Raw genomic sequence first — 20,319 nt, forward strand, 5'->3', positions numbered from 1 at the left:
TCCTCTTATCTACCAATGCATCATATATTTTCAAACATTTTTAAATCTCATTTAGGATTCAGCAGGAATCCTTATTACATTAATAAATAGGTATTATTGGTGGCGTGTGTGTGTGTGTGTGTGTGTGTGTGTGTACGTGTACATTTTTACGCCATGTACATCTCCTGGAAAGAACATGGGCCTGAACCAGCTAACCTTGTATGCAATCAGAGTTCTCTGACATATTTTCTTCCCTCCTCTTGCAGGTGACAACATGTGCCGGGTAAATAATGGAGGCTGTAGTACATTGTGCTTGGCCATTCCAGGAGGCCGAGTATGTGCTTGTGCTGATAATCAACTTTTAGATGAAAATGGGACCACTTGCACATGTAAGTGTCTTTTCATGTTACACTCATTGTTTATAGGTGTCTTTCTGAGGCACAGAAGCAGATGAAACCAAAGGAATTAAAATCAAACTTGAAAAGAGAAATTCAGGTAATGACTTAGGTATAATTCTTTTTAGACTATAAATAATCAATGGAATTAATATCTAATACACAGATGAATAACGATAATGATGAAGTTTAGCTGAGTATCCTGTCACTGCTCCATCTAGTTTAGTGAAAATTATAAATAAGTATGTGCCACAGAAGAAAATATTTCTTGAAATTAAGGAACCTCACCATCAGTAGTTGTAAGTAAAAATGCATAGTTCTTGGTTACATAGATATTTATTACTTTAAATAGCATAGAAACCTCAGTTATCTATACTTGGTGGTGAATAGCAAGAAAGGAGGCAAAAAGAGACTTCCGGGGAATTTCTACACTTTATCAAAATAGGGAACTAACTGAATTGCTTGACCTGGATTAAAAGCACTTTATTAACTTTTGCCGACCTTCCTCAGTTTACTTCATCTTGCTTTTCCAATGTAACCCTTTTGAAACTTGTCCTGTCTACACACATCATGTCCCTTAAGCACAATGACAGCAACGATGCCATGCATATATTGAGTGCAATATAAATATTTCTGGAATGACTTAATCTTGAATTGTGTGTTACTCATGATTCTCCAGAGAAACAGAATCAATAAGATGTACACGTATAGAGACAGAGAAGAAGATTTTTTTTTTTTGGCTCTTGCCATTACGGAGGCTGACAGTCCCAAGATCTGCAGTCAGCAAGCTGGAATCTCAGGAGTGCCATTGGTGTAGTTCCAATCTGAATGCTTTGTAGGCCTGACACCCAAGAAGAGCCAGTGTTTCAGTTTGAGTCCAAAGTCAGGAAAACCGAGACCAAAACCAAAACGTCACAGTTCAAGCAATCAGGTAGGAAGAATTCCTGTTACTTGCAGGAAAGTAGGCCTTTTCTTCTATTCAGCTGATTGGATGAGGGCCTCTCACATTAGGGAGGGCAGTCTGCTTTAATTTGGTCTACTGATTCAAATGTTAATCTCATCAAAAACACTCTCACAGACACAACAGAGTAATGTTTGACACAAATCTGGGCACTCTGTCGCCTAGTCAAGTTGACACATAAAATTACCATCACAAACTGTTGAATAAATATTTCATGTATTTCTCCATTAGTTATAATGATGTCTCTGGGAGGCAGAAGAAAAAATAAGTGTAACAAAGAAGACTTCAGCTTATCTGTGATGTCTTATTTCTTTTAGAGAAGAAAAGATGTGGATAAAAAAAATTTTTAATGTGGATTTCTAAAGCTGATTTAATAAATAGTAACATTTGAGAAATATAAAAACATTAATGAAAAATCTATTTATAATGCCATTATTCAACAATAAGCTTCTAGGACATTTTCATGGGGATCCTTATAATTATATATCATAGAAGTTATTATTTTTTCTACTACTAATAATAATCATAGTTAACATTTATTGAATTCTTATACTGGATGTGGCATTTAAAAGAAAAGGTTCATGATTCTCATTAGTCCTTACAATAATCATATAAGGAAAATACTATTACTATCTCATTTTATGATTTAAAATTTAGACTGAGAGGTTAATAACTTTTAGAAGTTCATGTAATTAGTATGTAGAACATTTGGAATTTAGATCCTAAATTGTTTCATTTTGGTGATTGAACTCTTAATTATGTTGTACTTTACAAATTTTGGATCATACTAATATAAATTATTTTGTCCCTTATTTTACTTAATATGAGCATAAGCATTTTACCATGTAACTAAATGTTTTTTGTAAATATGATTTTTAATGACTGCTTTTTAAGCTATTTGTCACCTTTTCCTACTTGATGTATTATTTCTGATACATTATTATATATTATTTGTGTGTTACTGTACTGTTTATGATTCCTTTTGTATTTGACCATATTGTCCATGGTTAGTTTGTTATATCTTCTCATCTTCTTTAAGCCTTTGGAATAATATCACCAATTAAGTTATATTTCTATAATTTTGAGTTTCAACTATTTGAGATGAGGACTTTGGCTTCCTTCATTCTATTCTCTTCATCTTCCTTAATTTCAGTTCTTATTATAATTTAGGATTTCTGACAAGGAATATTATTTTGAATTATCAAACAGTAAGTCTCTTTAAAGATGTTTTAACATTTATAGATTTTTGATCAACTTTACAATATTTTCTTTTAGACCTGGATCAGTGCTTCACTAGTTGTATTGGTTAGTACTCAAACTTTTAGTTCTTCATTGTTTATTAATTTTCACTGATGTATAGGATAGATGGAGTATAATTTGAAATAACTTCTTCAAGATGACTACAAAAAATGTATATTGTAGAGTTCTGTATTCCAAATATGTCTCCTTTGCCTTTATATGTGAATAGCAATTCTTCTGGATATTAATTGTTGACCAAACAAATTTTTCTTCAAAATTCGAGAAATATTCTTTAATTAGATTTTCAGATAATATACTTCAGAGCACAAATATGAATGTTACCCGTGGGCAAGGTTTTTTTCCCATTATTAGTAGTATTTTAAAAATTGCCTATATATTTTCCTGTAGAAAGTAATTCTCTGAGGTGTACTTGCTTTGATTCATCAGATGGTATCCCTTCCTTTGTTCTGTGGCATTATTTAGTAATTTCCATTTGGTTGTTGTTTGCATCAGAAGAGAGGAGATCTACCGAGACCCATGGTTTGGGAATAGACAGGGATTAAGCTAAGCATTGCTTTGAATAGCATAAAGTCTGTCCAGTTGCCTGGTAGATTAAATCTTATCTTAGTTATCAGGATAAATGGTATGATTTATGTTTTCATTTCATAGTTTAATTTCTCCCACAGATTCTTCTAAGATTATTTTTCTGGTACAAAATGAGATCCTTTGCTATTCCAGCTGAATGATTTTGACATTTGAACAGATGAAATGCACACATACAGACGCACATACACACACAGATAGTAACCTTTGTGGACCTCCACCAGGTCTCATCCTGCCTTTGCTGTACCACCAGAATCCCTCTCAAGGATGGAAAGTAACACTGCAGTATCTCCTTTTTGTGGTAGGCACAGACCTTACAGTCAGTACTGGAGGAGCAAAGGGCCTTTTTCCCTACCTAAAAATAGACAAGCTTATTCAGTTTCTAGTGGTATAACTTAGAGAGGCTTCTGATTGAATATTTAAATCTAGTCTTCTTGGTCTTGCAAAAACGTCAAAATTCACTTAAGATAGTGTCAATAGAATGATCAAGAGGCTGAATTCTCAAGGGTCTTGTGAGTTTTCGTTCTTTATCTTTGTTTTCATCATGGGAATTTGGAGGGAGAGTTTATACATCAGGTACTAATATCTAGATGGTTTTTACTCTTTAAATTTTCTAATTAGTTCTTTAATTTTAGTTGTGTGAGTTATAATTACTTGTATTGTTTGCCTCCAAATTATATTTCCTATTACCTTCATTCTTATTCCCCGTTAAAAATTTACAGATTCCTTATGAGTTGGCATATATATGTGCATATTGAGATTGATTATACAAAAGATTTATCACTGGATATCTCTGTGTAAATAAAAATTAGGTGGCTTTTGGCTTGTAAAGAAATACTGTACACAATATTGGTCATGTAGCTGATGTTAGGTGATTTGTTATGATAGTTCACATGTGATTATATATCTGGTGAAAATTAAAGGAAAGTTTTCTGAGACTACTGGTGTCTTCTTAATACTTATAATTCATTGCTGAGTTAATCCCAATGCAGAAAAAGGGGATTAAAAAAGAAGATTGTTTTACCTATAGTCGTTACACTAAACAATGTTAAATCAACAAAAACAGGTGAGTTTTTATTTGAGAATTTATTATTGCATTTAGTTGTCAAAATTTTTACTAGATTTTTAATATGGCATGCAATTTGTCTAGGTTCCTTTCAAATATAATAGGAAAAATCAAGAGAAATACTATAGTAACTCATTTATTGAAAAGAAGTCAAAGTGTGTTCATATAAATTATTCCAGTTTCTATTCATTAGTAAAGGTTTTTGTAAGGAAATTTCAGCCTTAGTTTGCAGATGAGGAAATTAAAGTGCAAAAGGACTACAAATAGAGTTTGTGGTTGCAGAGTATAGTGCAAAACAGATATCAGTGTGTCGCTCACCTCTCATTAATGTTGATTTCTCTGGGCTTCTGATTTAGTTCAGGCTAGATTATAATTTTGTGAACTGGTCTCAACTGGATTAACTCTTTAATCTGGATTAAATCTAATATGTGAGCAAAACAAAAATACATGTTGCAACCACTGAGATACGATCATCCTGGTTTCAGTCATCCTCAGTGAATTGGCATCAAATGAACAAAAACCCATTGGCAGATGGTCACGCCAGAAATAAACACCAACGGTTGTTTCTCAATGAACCTGTAGCAGAAGGCAATGCCAGAAGAGGCATTCACCCAGCAGAAAAATATTGGCATGTTACGTGATTGACTGAGGATGAATTCTAATGCCATGCCTGGAAGGAATCAAGAATGAGAGTAGGCTGGACTCTTTGTCCTTGTGAATTTCGTGTGTCATGGTCAAGTCTTCTCATAATTAGAAATGAGGCCTGGTGTAGCATAGTCACTGGAAACTTACTGCCCTGGAGAAGCATATGGAAAGCCAGTTGATCAATTATCAAGTGAGTTTTTTTTTTAATTTATCTTGATGCCTTTGTAGGGAAAAATCACATAGCATAGAAAATTAATAAATGAGGACAAGAGTAATCCTGAGAAAGGAAGTTAAGCTCCTACAAAAATAAAAAAATGACAGTCACTATTTTTTTTAAAATAGCAGCATAATTTTGTCTAGGGTAATGAGACAGTAACATAGTAATTCTTTAAATGCCTCTTTAGTGGCCTGGACAGAAAAAGAAAAAGAACAGAGTTTTCCAATATGTCTTAGTCCCAAGAAAGCAACTTAAACATTGCCCCAAATATTGGTCATCCAAGGGTAGCATTGCACAGTTATATGTCAGTGGTACTCTGTGACCTCCTTCACCTTCTGGAACACCAGATACATTACTCGTCAAAAACAGTGCTCCACCATGGCTGAGCCATTTATCTGTTCAGCTGTGACAAGCCTTATGTTCTAGGATATATGCAGTCTAATGTGTAATAAAAAGTTTAAGGCAGTAAGAAGTTTAGAAGCCCCATCCAGATGAATATGTATGGCCTTCTGTGCGTAGGAAGATTATGTACCACTTAGGTTTGCTGCTCAGAAGGCCACTCTATCTAATGAAACGTCATCCTGCTGTGGTCTAAGGAGAAAATTCCAAAACCGTAACAGCATTTTTCATGCTGCCTTCCAGTATAGGCAATCTTATCCAGAGTCATCCAGCAAACTACAACTTCAAGTTTTCTTTTAGGTTTTTCTCTTTCCCTGCTCATATCAAGGGATAGTTAAGAAATTCTGTACTCCCAAAATGCAAGATGCAGTTTGTTAAGCCAAAAAACATATCATAATATGAAACATATAAGGACAATAGGGAAACTTTATTTTATTTTTGTCCTGGGACTAATGCTGTTATGATATAGTCAAGAGCAAATTATCAATTGAGAGAGGAGACAAGAATCAGCTTAGAATAGATTACCACACTGAGGTTGAAAAGAAGAAAAGCAAAATTAGAAATATAGACACTTGTTCATGGCACCATAGCTTAATAAAACAAGGCCAGGGACATATGTTATTAAATCCAGTCGCTGGGCTGAGATCCAAATAGATGATTCAAAGCTAAAATAAAATAAAAATGGTTTATTAGCAAGGTTTCTTCATTTACCTCATTGAATCTCGACATTAGCTCTAGCAATCGCTCTAGCAGTTTTTACCAAAGAAAATAATTAATTCTAGAGTGCATATTTCCCTTTGCAGTGTATTGACAAGTCATGCAGAGACCTTCTAATTCCACAGCTCTAACAGCAGGCATCATAGGATGTGTGAGAACTGGCAGTTCCTTGCCAGGCATGCCATGATTCATGTCATTTTATTTCTGATCCTGGTTAAATTAAAGGATTGTTTATTACTTTGTCAGTTTTCTTCCTGGTGAGATAATGTTGTAATGTTTTTACTAGAAGTGACCCTGGCTGTAGAATTACAGGTTTTGAATTCAGTTTTCAAATTCACAGTGCAAAGTACGACTCTGAAGCAAAGCTTGTAAGAATAGCATTTGTTAATATATGGAAAGCACTTTCTGGCTGTGCCTACATCCCCAAGTGCAATATGGGTTCTGTCACATTGAGCACTGGAAGCAAGGGACATACATGGAGCTTTTCCTGTATGTTTGCTTTCTTGGTTGGCGGGGAACTTTATCACTCTTTCTTTCTTTCTAGCTACATTTCAGTCTTTTTTCCCTTAAATTAAGCTAACTTCATTCATGTACTTGGGTGAAAGGAGAAGAGCATTAGCTGCTGAGCCAGTTGAAGTAGTAGTGTTTTCCTGAAGTATTTATTCAGTCTCCAGAGGTAGAATCTCTCATTACAATAATGGCTGTAATGTAGAATGATCAGTCTCTGTTAATTCCAGTAAGTTGGGCAGCAAATAATTTTGAACATCTCCTCTACAACTAGTTCTGTTCTAGGCACTGTTCTGTTCTGTATGTGGCATTATCCTTCCTACCTTCAAAGACCTCATAAAAACAGCTAGATGTGTGAAAGTTAATTATAAAATAACTCCTTTATAGAAGTTTGTACAAAGTGTACAGAACACTAATCTTACTTTCTTATGAATGCTATTCCCTCTTTTAATGATGCCAGATATACTTGCTTCATCATCTTGTTGATTCTTGCAAAAGTTGGTAGATTGCCTGGCCATCAGCTAGGATCTTAGGATAGATGATGTTGCTACCCAGTTCCACAGTTAGGTCAACGCTGAGAAAAAGACCATGCTTTGGGATGTCTAAACTGCCATCTTATCCAGATTATCACCTATCACATTAAATTTTATTGTGATAATGGACATTGCTGGCTCAAAAATAACCTGTCTTTTATCATTATGTATCCTGAGCAAACCTAGGCAGCGTTGATATCATGGTTTCTCTGTGATATAACAACTGATTCCATCTGGGAGACTTGGGTTAGGGCTGATGCCGAACGCCCTGGGAGACTTTGAAAATCAGAATCCGGTTTCTTAAAAAAATTCTTTACTATTATGAAGGGTCTTAAATTTTCCCCTAATTGCAATCTAGCATGTTAGCCCACCAGCGTTTCATAGATTTAGACAGAAGACATTCAATCCTTTGATCAGACACAAAGGATTTTATTACTCATGGCAAAGCAGGTTGCTGAAGTTTCATGTGCACCTTGGTTCTTCTTGCCCTACCCCACCTCCACATCATGTGAGGACCAACCTTTGCCCTGAAGAGAGACATTACCTTTACTATCCTGGTCAAGAAACAGACTTGCTCTCTGCTCTGAAAGGAAGCTCTGCTTCGATCTTCCAAGGCTGTTAGCTGCATAAACATCCTTGAAAAAAAGTCCAGAATAAAAGCTGACACAAGACATGTAGAAACACCATGGAGAAATGCCTCTCCAACAAATTACAGGGGTTAGAATAATTGTAGACAAACTTTAAAACATCAAAAATATTTGTATATGTTTTAATGCATCTCTTATTACAGATATAAGCAATGCCTAACTGCTGTTACAAGTGATATTGATATGTTTGAATGACATTGATATAAATCTTTATCAGATGCAGTAGATATAAAAAAGTTATCTCAGGAGGTAAGCTCTACTGGTTCTCAAGCAATTATTCATAACCTATGATGAAAAACGTGAATGAAACCTTAGACATCACTGTCATCTGTTTTTGAAAATTTCCACATTTATATGAGCAAACATTTAAAGATAACTGACCACTCACATACGTTTGAAACAATGTTTAAAGCAAGTTTGGAAATTCTTCCTATTTGCATTTATTCTGTAATGATCGACATATCACTTGAAAAACATTTGAAGCCTAAGTAGACTTAGAGACCTTCTCTCTAAATTGATTATGTTAAGAATATTTAGTTTAGAAATATCAATTTTCTAGGGTAGTTTGTCTTTCCGTAGACAAACGAATCTTCTTAAATATAGATATAATTATTTAGAAGAAACTATAATTTCACTCTTGTATATGGATACTTTTGATCATTCCTTACAACTGTGGGTTGAGTTATTTGATCAAATGACCCCATGAAAGCTAAGCCTTTTAAATTGGTAGGATTGTTATCAGAAGAGAATCAATGGTTTCTTGGGTTTTTCGATCCTCAAGCTATGCAACAACAGAATTGGCTTACTATTTCTTTGGAGTAAACTATAGAGAGACTACAGAAAATCTTAAAGCTGAACTTAAGTGGCGAGGAAGCTGGTGACATCTCAAATCAGGTTTCTCGTCTGATGGAAATTTTTTTAAAAAACACTGAGAGACTATTGACTGTTAGGCTTAATAATTATACAGTAGAAAGTAATCAAACTACTAGTTCCAGTTCTAAGTTGGGCTTATATAGAGTCAAAAGAAACTATACCACCCTCAAAGATCTTAAGGTCTAATTGAACAAACAAAACTCAAAATAAGGGAAATTTGCATGTTATCAATGGTCAGTTCTAGAGATTTGAGAGAAAAGCTTGATCCTAGAGATGGTCAGACACATCCCAGATTACACTTCCACCTTTTTTTTTAATGTGTGTGTTTTTTTTAATTAATTAATTTGATTTGATTTATTTATTTTTTGGCTACGTTGGGTCTTCATTGCTGTGTGCAGGCTTTCTCTAGTTGCAGCGAGCGGGAGCTACTCTTCGTTGCGGTGCTCAGGCTTCTCATTGTGGTGGCTTCTCTTGTTGCGGACCATGGGCTCTAGGCATGCGGGCTTCAGTAGTTGTGGCACATGGGCTTAGCTGCTCTGCAGCATGTGGGATCTTCCCGGACCAGGGCTCAAACTGGTGTCCCCTGCATTGGCAGGCGGATTCTTAGCCACTGTGCCACCAGGGAAGTCTCTACACCTCCACCTTGTCTTGAGTCCCATACTCATTCCCAGTTGCTGCTATAAAAAGGTACCCTGGGGTTGAATAGGAGACCCAATGATCTCCCATTTTTGTTTTTATTTATTGCAATTTCCTATTTGAGATTTGTTCTCTTTCTTTCTCTCTCTCTGAATATGTATATATATGAATATGTATATACAGGAATATGTATATATATAATATGTATATTTACAAAATTTGTTACTTTCAAGTGACCTTACGGAAAGACAACATTAGAGAAATTGCTGCTTCTGCAATTTTCAACAAAATTTTCAACAAAATCTTTTTCATTTTGTTGTTGAAAAAGATTAAACAGTTAGGAAAAATTACTGTCAGTTCCTGTGTACAGTGTCCGCTTGTCTGAGAGGGGACAGAAGACACATAGGATTACCTTTGATCTAACTGAATATTTCATTCACCACACTGATTATTTTTCACCCTTAATGCCTTAAATAAGAATCTGGATTATATGGGACGCGTTTCCTTGCCCAGCCCCACGCATAATTCTCTGAAGCAGATTCTCTGCAGTTATGGTTCAGAGTCACATTCCCTCTTCCATTCTTTGCAGCAGGGAAAATGTAAGGGTTAAGGGAGTGAAACACAGAGTGTTCTGGAAAAGCCACATATGTTTTCTCGTTATTCCTTATTATTGGAGTGCATATAGGTTTTGTGACAGTTCATCAGTCCTAAGCAGTTACCCAAGATAAAGCTGAAGGCTATCAGAACTGGGGTGGAAAAATTGGCTTCTGTTTCTTCTAGTAATAAACCAGCTTTTGATAATTCAACACCTTTTTCAGTCCAAGAAATACAAATCATTTACTTTAACCAGTGCCACATTCCCTTCACTTTTCAGACTCTACTGAATCCACTCAAAGAGAACAGAAGAATAGCAACACTTCCAATTTGCGAATAAATCCCAATCAGTGGAATTCCTAACATTTGATCAGAGAACATGGGATATATGGAACATAGATTCTGAGTATATAATCATTTTGATTAACTTAATACTTCCTTGAATACTTAACCACAGCTGTTTGTTTTTTTCCACTTGCAGACCAGCGAAGTAAATACAGCCATCAATGCTGTGTGCTATTCCCTTGTCTTTTCACTTTGATTAGTTTTTGGTGTACTTATGTGTAAGGTGGAGGTAGTAAAATTCTTTGCCGTGCCTTCTTCATAGGTTGTCACGATGATCCGCTGAGATTATGAATAAGAGCTCTTTAAAAAGTAAACCTACTAACAACATAAATATAAGATGGTATTGTATTATTGTGGTTATTATTTTGGAGACAGTTGCTTAAAATGTATTTTTAGAATTCTTAGTAGAATAATTATTGTCAGGAAAACCTAAAATTTTCTCATTTCCAGAGATGGTTGCCACTACAATGTTGAGATGTTTTCATATCCTCTATAAGATGAAATGAGATCAGTATTTTGTTATTATAACAAAATTTACATTTTAATGAACTGAATGTATCTAGTAGTGTTTATATACCTTGGATTTGTTTTAACCGTAGTTAATCCTGGAGAAGAATTACCTCACATTTGTAAAGCTGGAGAATTTCGCTGCAGAAACAGACACTGTATCCAAGCTCGGTGGAAATGTGATGGCGATGATGACTGTCTAGATGGAAGTGATGAAGATTCAGTCAGTTGCTGTATGTTCTCCTTCAAGTTATGTTAAAACTTTCTGAGTCTTTGAGTGTGTGAACTATCAAAGCAGTTTGGGAAAACCTAAAAATATCATTCATGCAGATTGAACTTAGCTTTTTTTTTTTTCAGTCATCCTTTCGTATAGAGATTAGACCTTAGATTATCTCCTTTGCATAGTTTTAAAGCACTGTTTTTCTCATCCTTCGCCATCTTTGAATACTACCATTTTGCTTGCTCCAGAAATTCTCTTCTTTCCTATTTTGTGCTGTCAGCGCCACTGTACCATTGTTAAAAGGTTGCTATAGGAGACCCTTCGGATCTCTGAATTTAAAGATGTGGAAAATCAATTTAAACTCCCACAAGGCAGAATTACTGGTACAGAAGGTCACGATCCACTCCATTGCTCCTTGGCAACAGAGCCTTGAAGATGATCCAAGGAAACAGACATGGGTTTGGAATATGTTATTACCTAACTTCACTGGCTCAGTACATAGTAGGAAACACATAGGGACACTCAGACTGTTAAAGAAATTAAAGGGTTGATTTTTCTCCCCTTTAGCTTCTATTTAGCTGTTTATCATTTGCTATAATAGGAATAGTTTCACATTTCTGGTAGGGATGAAGAAATGTCCTACAAATATGGAAGGAAAACAATTTGAGAAGCAGATTAAGTAAACTTTTGAAAATACATTTGAGAAGAATCACTACCTGAATGGTTTTGAGAGATATGAAATATTTTTATATGAAGAGAGGTATGTGACATTTATCTTTTGTCTTTTGATTTGACTTATATATATTATTTTTAAAAGAAAATGATTTTTTTTCAGTTAATACATTTTTTCAGTTAAAGTGGCTAAACTAATTGAGAGTTCGTTGGCAACCCTCCATTTTCCTTTTTATTTCAATCAAGAATATAAAAATAAAGTTTTAAAGATTCCCTGTTAAGAATGAACAAAATTGGTTTGAGCATCTATGGCATACAATTTGGGGACAAAATTCCAAGAATATGGACTTCTAAAAATATTTTCAAATTGTATAAAAATACATAATACATAAATTGTAATTAATACATAAATCTAATACTACTTTCTCTTAATTTCCAAACGTGGACTCTGACTTCAACATTATGAACTTCTTATTTTCAATCCTATTCCTGTCTATTCTCTATAAAGTGTGCCACAAGTAAAATGTTAAATACTAAATTGATAAAATTAGCCAAAAATTTTGGAGTGGGAGGAGCATTTCATCTAAGGGTAGATTTTTTTTTTCCTACTTTTTAACACAAACAATGTATTATTTATTTATTAATAGATCTTTATTGGAGTATAATTGCTTCACAGTACTGTGCTAGTTCCTGTTGTACACCAAAGTGAATCAGCCATATGCATACACATGTCCCCATATCCCCTCCTCTTGAGCCTCCCTCCAACCCTCCCTATCCCACTCCTCTAGGTGGACACAAAGCACCGAGCTGATCTCCCTGTGCTATGCGGCTGCTTCCCACTAGCTAACTATTTTACATTCGGTAGTGTATATATGTCGATGCTACTCTCACTTCACCCCAGCTTACCCCTTCATTAGATTAATTGCCTCATTCCTCATGACTCACAGTGTTTACTCACGGTTACAGTGAATGCTCCCTGCGTATCAGCTCCCTGCATAGTCACAGAGTGCACAAATAGAGCACAGATATTGCATCCCAGTATTTAGGAATCAGTCCTATAGGTCCCTGTTATGTGTGATTGTTCTTTTCACCAACTCATAAAGAAACTCATCTCCTCTATGAGTAGAGGGGGCATTATTACTGTTAACTGTAATATTAAAATTCCTAGTCAATATTTTTTTCTTTCATTATCTTTATCACATCACCCAAACCTACACCATGGCCTTTTCCTGGTGTCTTCTACTTTACATATAGTCCATATTCAATTCTATCAATAAATCTCATCTCTTTTACCTCTTAAGTAATTAATGTTTTATCCTTACCTCGTCTAAATCTTCACTGCATAAATTAGGCTCCTACCTGAGATGAATGCAGTGGGTGCCCTGCTGTTACTCCTGCCACTATTCTTCCCTTAACTAAAAAGCCCACTTTCCACACTGCTTCCAGAGTGATATTTGTAGAATGAAATTTAATCTTGTCATTTCAATAACTGCATAACCAACAAGATAAATTCTAAAATCTATTGACTCCACAGAAAGTACTTCATGTTATGTCTCACATTTACGTTTTTAGCTTTAAATGTCTATCGTGTATCCAGTTAGCCTCTTTGTCCTTGTCATGTTGAACTACATGTAAATCTCTAAAAAATGTCCTTCTCTTTCTTCTGTGATATTGCATTGTCTGTTCCCAGTTATGGAGTTCACCGTAGTTTACCATTACCTCCATAGGGAAGTCATTTTTGAACACCAAATATCTCCTTCTCGATACAGCCCAGTTGAGTTAAACATCTCTTGGATATTCTCTTATTATGGTAGTTGCCAAACCATATTGCAATTTTATGCTTACTTATTTGATGCATCTAATAGATGAGAAGACTTCCTGAGGAGACACACTATGACGTAGCATCTTTTTAGTCTCAGAGTCTAGAACAGCAACTAGCATGTGGATGAATGAATGACTGAATACATGGGGCAATGGAAAACTAAACATCTCTGGCCACCTCCCAGCAGTACGGTGTCTTCTTTAAACATGCTTGATTCTGAGCAGCATTAGATTCCTGGGGTTCCATGGTTAATATTTCAGCACTGCATAATTCATTTCAGGGGATTATTTTTTATTGTAAGTACTCATAAGCTTCGACCTTGAATTCTGTTATCATTTTACTTCTCAACTCCAAATCACAAGACAATGGATTGTATTTGGTCCTCCTTTTTAACCTCCCATTTATAACACTGTGAAAATTGCAAGGTCTTTGATCAAGCTTCACTGAAGTGCTTATGCATAATGTTAATACTTTAAAATGTTGACCCTCTAATATATTCGATGACTTTGATCCTCCTGAGCAGCTATTCTTGCTAAAGTCCCTGAAGTGAGTAGAAAATGTTAATCATGCTCAAATACCAGAAAACATAAAGCCCTTTCTTCCTGTTTATTTATTTATTTTTTACTATGTATGAATAAAAACTTCCAAAAAGTGATAAAACCACTTAATCACTAAGGCTATTTTAAATAAATAGTGTTTTGTAGAAACTGACTAGAAAGGAATACATTTTCTATGTAATAGCATGATAAAATGGCTACTTTTTCAAATTCTAAATAAAACTAGTACCAACATTTATTTTTATCATACAGAAGTGTAACTACTGGGCACAAGGAAAATTACTTCAGAAAGAATGTTGAAATGATGAAACAAATACTGAAGATCATGCCAATTCAGTTAGGAATTTAGCCTCCAGAAAGCAGGACAAGTAATCACAGGAGGTTAACTTTAAGATGGCCTCCTGTTGTGCTTAGATATTGGAGATTTAATCCTTAGCTGTGCTCAGCTTCCCATATGAGGGTTGGTCATGTCCTCAGTATATTTTGTGGGTGCATGTTTATTTGTTTATATTAGGGGAAAAGACTCATGATGATTATTTTTGTTATTAAAATTATTCAGGATCTTATATTTAGCATCAACTCCAGGTCACAAGTGATGCATTTTTATTTTTCGAATTTTCTTTCCAGTCCCAGAAAACATTGAGCAAAACATAACAAAATTAGGCTTATTTAATGTTTCAAGAAGTGGATGTGCAGTTTAAAAAAAACACAAATATTTTTGATATATGATTAAATTATTTGACACATACTTGTTGCATTCCACATTAAAATTTGAGGTTAATTTTCAATGTTTTTGGTAAAACTGAAGTTCAGTCGCCTATTGTGATAAGTGACGGGAAAAGAGACTTAGCGGATGTAGTTGGTTTTACTTGAAGACATGAAAAATGAGTATATTCCCTTTTATCTGAACTTTAATTCCTTGATATTTTCTGTAAAACTACTACATTTTAACAGAGCCTAGAATGTTATTATTTTGTATAAAATATGAGACAGTGAATGACAGAAGATATAGATTAATTGTACTATAATATTATAATTACCATAAAGTTTCCATGACTATTCCTTAAAATAATCATAATTTTATCCAGTTTTAAATTGTTCAGCTTACTTCTCCTCTCCTCCCTGCCTCACCCCAGTCAATCATAGCTGTCCTGATGATCAGTTTAAATGCAAGAATAATCGCTGTATCCCCAAAAGATGGCTTTGTGATGGAGCTAATGATTGTGGAAGTAATGAAGATGAATCCAATCAAACTTGCGCAGGTAAATGTTTGCTTGGATATATACATAAATCTCCTCCAAAGTTAGTCTCCATAGAAATGCAGGTCAATGCCTTGAACTAAGCTGACTTTCCTAGTGCTGATGATCTGATTTTTGCAGTAGTAAATGAATTCAGAGTTGGATGCCACAAAGGCTAGAATACAAATTTTCTTCTACTTAATCTTTGGGTATGATTCTGCTTTCCAAAGTAATTTGGCACTTTATCTATTCATATGAGTTGACTGTTGATACACTACTTGGACAAGACTTGTCCCTGCTAAATTTTACTTGGCAATGGAGGAAGAAGTTCGTGAGTATACTGTGATGTAGGCCATCTCACATGGAGAACTACATTTTTTTTTTAAACCTTGAAAAAATAATTTATGTATTTTATTTAGTCTGCTGTAGAACACCTCTGTAACTTGTTTTCTGTTCCTGGCATATATATTAATGTGGGATAGTTGTGTTTTTTTGTTTTTTTTTTTATAAAGTTCCAAGACCACTAAGCCTATTTATATTTCCATATAATTTATCCCATTGCAGTAAATCTTTGAATCCCTAGCTACATTCTCATTCTATGTGATTTTTAAAGGAGGATTAGGGATTGACTAGCTAGTTATAGTAGTAAAAGTGAAAATGCTATGTATAAGAGCAAATAAAACAATCAATCCTAATTAGTAAGATTTCTAAGCCACTCCAGGCCTTCAGTTCACTAGAAAATAGAACGCCACCTGCTTGTACCTCGAGTGCCACTTTAAGTGATGGCTGCTGAGTTTGCCACTCACTGCTAGGTCTTCTTGTCAGTATATTTATGATAACTATTATGGTCACTGTACACCTTTACAAATTGAATAAAAAGAGCAAAGAGAAAAATAAATGTGGCTTTTAGCTTTGAAAACTATGTTGTCATGTTACAACGTATTTCCATTTTGTTTTACCAAAATGAATAGGTCATATGGCTCATTATATTGGAAAAATATAGCAAATTCATTAGGTGATTTCCCTGGCTGGGCCATTTCTATACATTTCTAGATATAGGTGTGTACCTGGATATCCTAGATAAATTACTTCCCGTAAGGGGATTATTTTGTAATTTACTCCACTATCCTGTAGCCTTTGGCATTGTGGCTACTTTAAAAGAATATGCTTTCCTACCAGAAGCCAATTTTCTGTTGTTTCTTTGGGATTTATCCTTCATGGATCTAATTCGATAAATATTTATCACAGCACTGGGGACAGATGAGGAAAAATACATAATACCTTTCTTTAAGAAGCTAAGAGCTAAGGTGAGGAGAAAGACGTGCAAACAGGCTGCTCCCATGCCGTATTCAAAGTGCTAAGTTGACCCTCAAATGGGAGCACGTAAAGGAACAACTAATTAGTCTTTGGCTATCTTGGAAGGCCTCCTGAAGGAGGGGATGTCTAAGCTAAGCCTTACCAAAAAAAAGCTGAAGAAAAATGACTAAATAACAGTTCAAGTCATTTAATTAGGAAAAATAATCTGATAAAACCATGTGTTAACAAGATTGTGGAAAAAAGGAATCATCATGCATTCTTGGTGGATAAATTGATTTTCTACATTGTAAAGCAATTTGGCCAAATCCAATAAATGTGAAGATGTGCATACCTTCAAGGCTATAATTCTGTTTCTAGGTTTATACTCCAATACCTATGCACATAGAGATGCGAATAAGAATTTCATTGCTTTAACACTGGTAATAGTGAGAAATTAAAACAAGCCAAATGCCCGTTACAGGAGAAGGGAAATATATACATGTCTCTCCATATATGCACATGTATATACATATATATATTCACTGTTATATTCACATAATAGTATGTTATTCATAATTAAAATGAAAAATAATAACTCAAATATCAACAGGAATTAATTTTAACAATGTTAACCAAAAAAATTGCAGAATATAAACAATTCAGTGCCATTCATATGAAATATGAAAATACAAAAGAGTTCTGTATGTACTTATTGATTTACAAATGTATAAAAATAGGAATAAAATATGTATGGAAATGAAAAAAAGAAAAATTAAGGATAGTAGTTACCTTTCTAAAAGAGAGAGGGAAATGTGATTGGGAAAGATTACAAAGGGGACTTCAAATGTAACTATAATACATAATTTTTTAAATAAAACAAAAAATCTGTAGCAAATATAGAAAAATATTGATTTGATAGAGCTATATGATGACAAACAGGTATTAATGATATCATTCCCGATACTTTTCTAGATGATAGAAATATTTTACTAAAAGAGCAATGAGTGATTGATGAGCACAGATTGTGGAGGGTGAGGTGAAGTCCGTAGAGGGTGGAGGGTTGGAAAGTGTCCCTAGAAGGGAAACGGCATATACAAAGCGGGCAGAACAGAGCTAACAGGCAGGGCTTGGGAGTTGTTCTCCATCAACAACAAAATGTTTTTGCCTACTTTTGAGGGAGACCCAGAGGACAAAGATGAGAAGTACTTAGATTTGAATTTTTTCTTTTCCCCATAGTAATCATGGTGATCTGTGGCTTCATGCCTAGGCCATTTCAATCCGGCTTTTTTCCCACAGCATAGAACTCTGGTTTGATTACATAATATTTGTTCTTCTCATACCCCCCACAAATTTTAACTAAATTCAAACTAGACAGATAGGATTGCATTAAGAAAACCTGGTGTATTAAAAAAATCAGACTTTTTTACAAGAGAAACTGAAGAGTATATTCTTACATGACATAGGTTTTGTTTAAATGGAATGCTTTGATTAAAATACAGCACAGGGGGCTTCCCTGGTGGCGCAGTGGTTGAGAGTCCGCCTGCCAATGCAGGGGACACGGGTTCGTGCCCCGCTCCGGGAAGATCCCACATGCCGCTGAGCAGCTGGGCCTGTGAGCCATGGCCACTGAGCCTGCGCGTCCGGAGCCTGTGCTCCGCAATGGGAGAGGCCACAGCAGTGAGAGGCCTGGGTACCGCAAAAAAAAAAAAAATACAGCACAGGTAAAGTTTAGGAACAATGTGTTAAGCTCTGTTCTTCTCCCCCTCCTTGCTGTTCCTGTGCATTGTGGGATTTCTCACTGCTACATGACTGCATAATTAGTCATGGGAAGCATAATTAGTAATGTGTAGAAAAAATTCACATTGTGACAGTGAATTTCTGATTCACTGCTAAATAAACAATTCCACTGGGGAGGTGTAAACTTCCTCCTCATTAAAGCAGCATTAGGTACAAAATTAGAGTCCTCTGGGGCTGCTCTGCTAATCTCACCTCCAAACTAACTCAGAACTGATGGGAACAAGAACTGAGAAAGTAAAGGTTGTGTCTTCTTGATACATATCTAGTGATTAAAAGGTGATAATTTAGTCAATCTGATTATATCATATAGACAGATAGTACTTGTAGATTTATGGAATGAAGCATCTTTCTTATCTGAAATCAGTTAAATTTGCCTGGTAGACTAAGCAGATCATTTTCTCCATGATTAGAAAAGACAATGAATTCATATATTTTATAATAAGCCAGTAAATACTCTTAGAAATAAGGGGTCATATAAGTTGTTCAAGCATCTGAGTTAATGAAGTGACACACAAATGCCTGTCCCATAACAATGTGAGGTAGGTCATACATGATGTGAGATAGGTTTCTAGGAATCCTTTCTCATTCATCTCTCTAATCAGCATAGCAGTCCTGATGAAAGAAGACAATCTGAGAAAACTTGTTAGAGTTAAACCCGAATGACTAGGAGAGTGATATAAGGACATCAAACAGAAAAACATTGTATTGGACATTTTAATATACTCTAATTATGGGTCAGTTAGAGTTTAATGGAGATGAAAATATATAATAATATCTTTTTTTTAAAGCAAGAAACACTGAAGGAATAAAATAGGCAGGAAATGAGGGAGGAAAGGAGAGATTTGGGAAAGAAAGAAATGTAGTGAGAACAGAAGAAATGAGAAAGGGTGGGAAAGAAGGAAGGAAGGAAGGGAAGGAGGGAGGAAGGAAGGAAGGAAGAGGGAGAGATGGAAGAAAGACAGGAGGAAGAATTGAAAAGAAAACTGTCTTATTAAAATTCTCTTAAAACTCAAAAGGTAAAAAGTATTTACTGCAACCAGTGAAATGATACAGAGACATGTAAGAAAAAAATTAATAATCTGTCTCATAGCTCTATGCCCTCCCATTCCCACCAAGTAAACCAAAGCTAACGTCTTCACGCTTCTATAGGCCAATACAAATATATACTTATTTTTTTCCAAGTAGGCATGGTTTTGTTAAAATTACCTAGGAACTTTGTTGATTTAGCCTAAATGTTAGAGTAATTTAGCAGAAAATCCATAGGGTTAACAAAATAAAATAATACAGGAATATTGAACCCTACTTTAAAATTTCAACATTGAAAACTTCAGAATCATATGTTTGTTGGGCTCCTTAAACTCTGTTAATCTAAAGCAACTTATTTGTAAAAAGGGAAAAATCAGATATTACATAAAATATTTTAGATTCAGGGCCCTTATCCACATAATCAAAGCAAAATACATACTGTAACAATTTTCCTGGTCTTTCTAAGTATAGCCACTGAGAATAGAAACACTATATCCAATCTAATGTAACAAATCAAGCCAGAAATGTTTCATTTGTTTTTCTCAAGTTATCCTTTAAATATTCACCAAAATAGGTATACATCTCTACATAGCAAGTACACTTTTCTTAAAGGAAATAACTAGTATATGACTTTTAAGAAATTATTTTAAATGACCTCTGAAACCCTAATTTATGGAAACACATTCTACTGTGTTCAGATGACTTTGAACCATACTCTATTTTATACCAGTCATCAGTATTAAAGTTCACAGGGTGTTTTGATGAAATAGGAACACATCCTTCTGACTCTCAGGCCCAGGAAAAAAGAGGACATCTATAAACTAAGCA

General features: G+C 34.9%; 1 protein-coding gene across 1 annotated transcript in view; it reads left to right on the forward strand.

Annotated features, from left to right (window-relative positions):
• The window catches only part of LRP1B (LDL receptor related protein 1B), a 1,792,829-nt gene that overhangs the window by 1,054,389 nt on the left and 718,121 nt on the right, over positions 1 to 20,319 (forward strand). Inside the window, exons 15-17 of the mRNA XM_030883038.2 lie at positions 246 to 368; positions 10,956 to 11,096; positions 15,271 to 15,396. Of these exons, the coding sequence (XP_030738898.2) occupies positions 246 to 368; positions 10,956 to 11,096; positions 15,271 to 15,396 (390 nt within the window). The remainder of the gene's footprint in view (positions 1 to 245; positions 369 to 10,955; positions 11,097 to 15,270; positions 15,397 to 20,319) is intronic.

Source organism: Globicephala melas, chromosome 7, assembly GCF_963455315.2.
Source record: "Globicephala melas chromosome 7, mGloMel1.2, whole genome shotgun sequence".
Lineage (NCBI taxonomy): Eukaryota > Metazoa > Chordata > Mammalia > Artiodactyla > Delphinidae > Globicephala > Globicephala melas.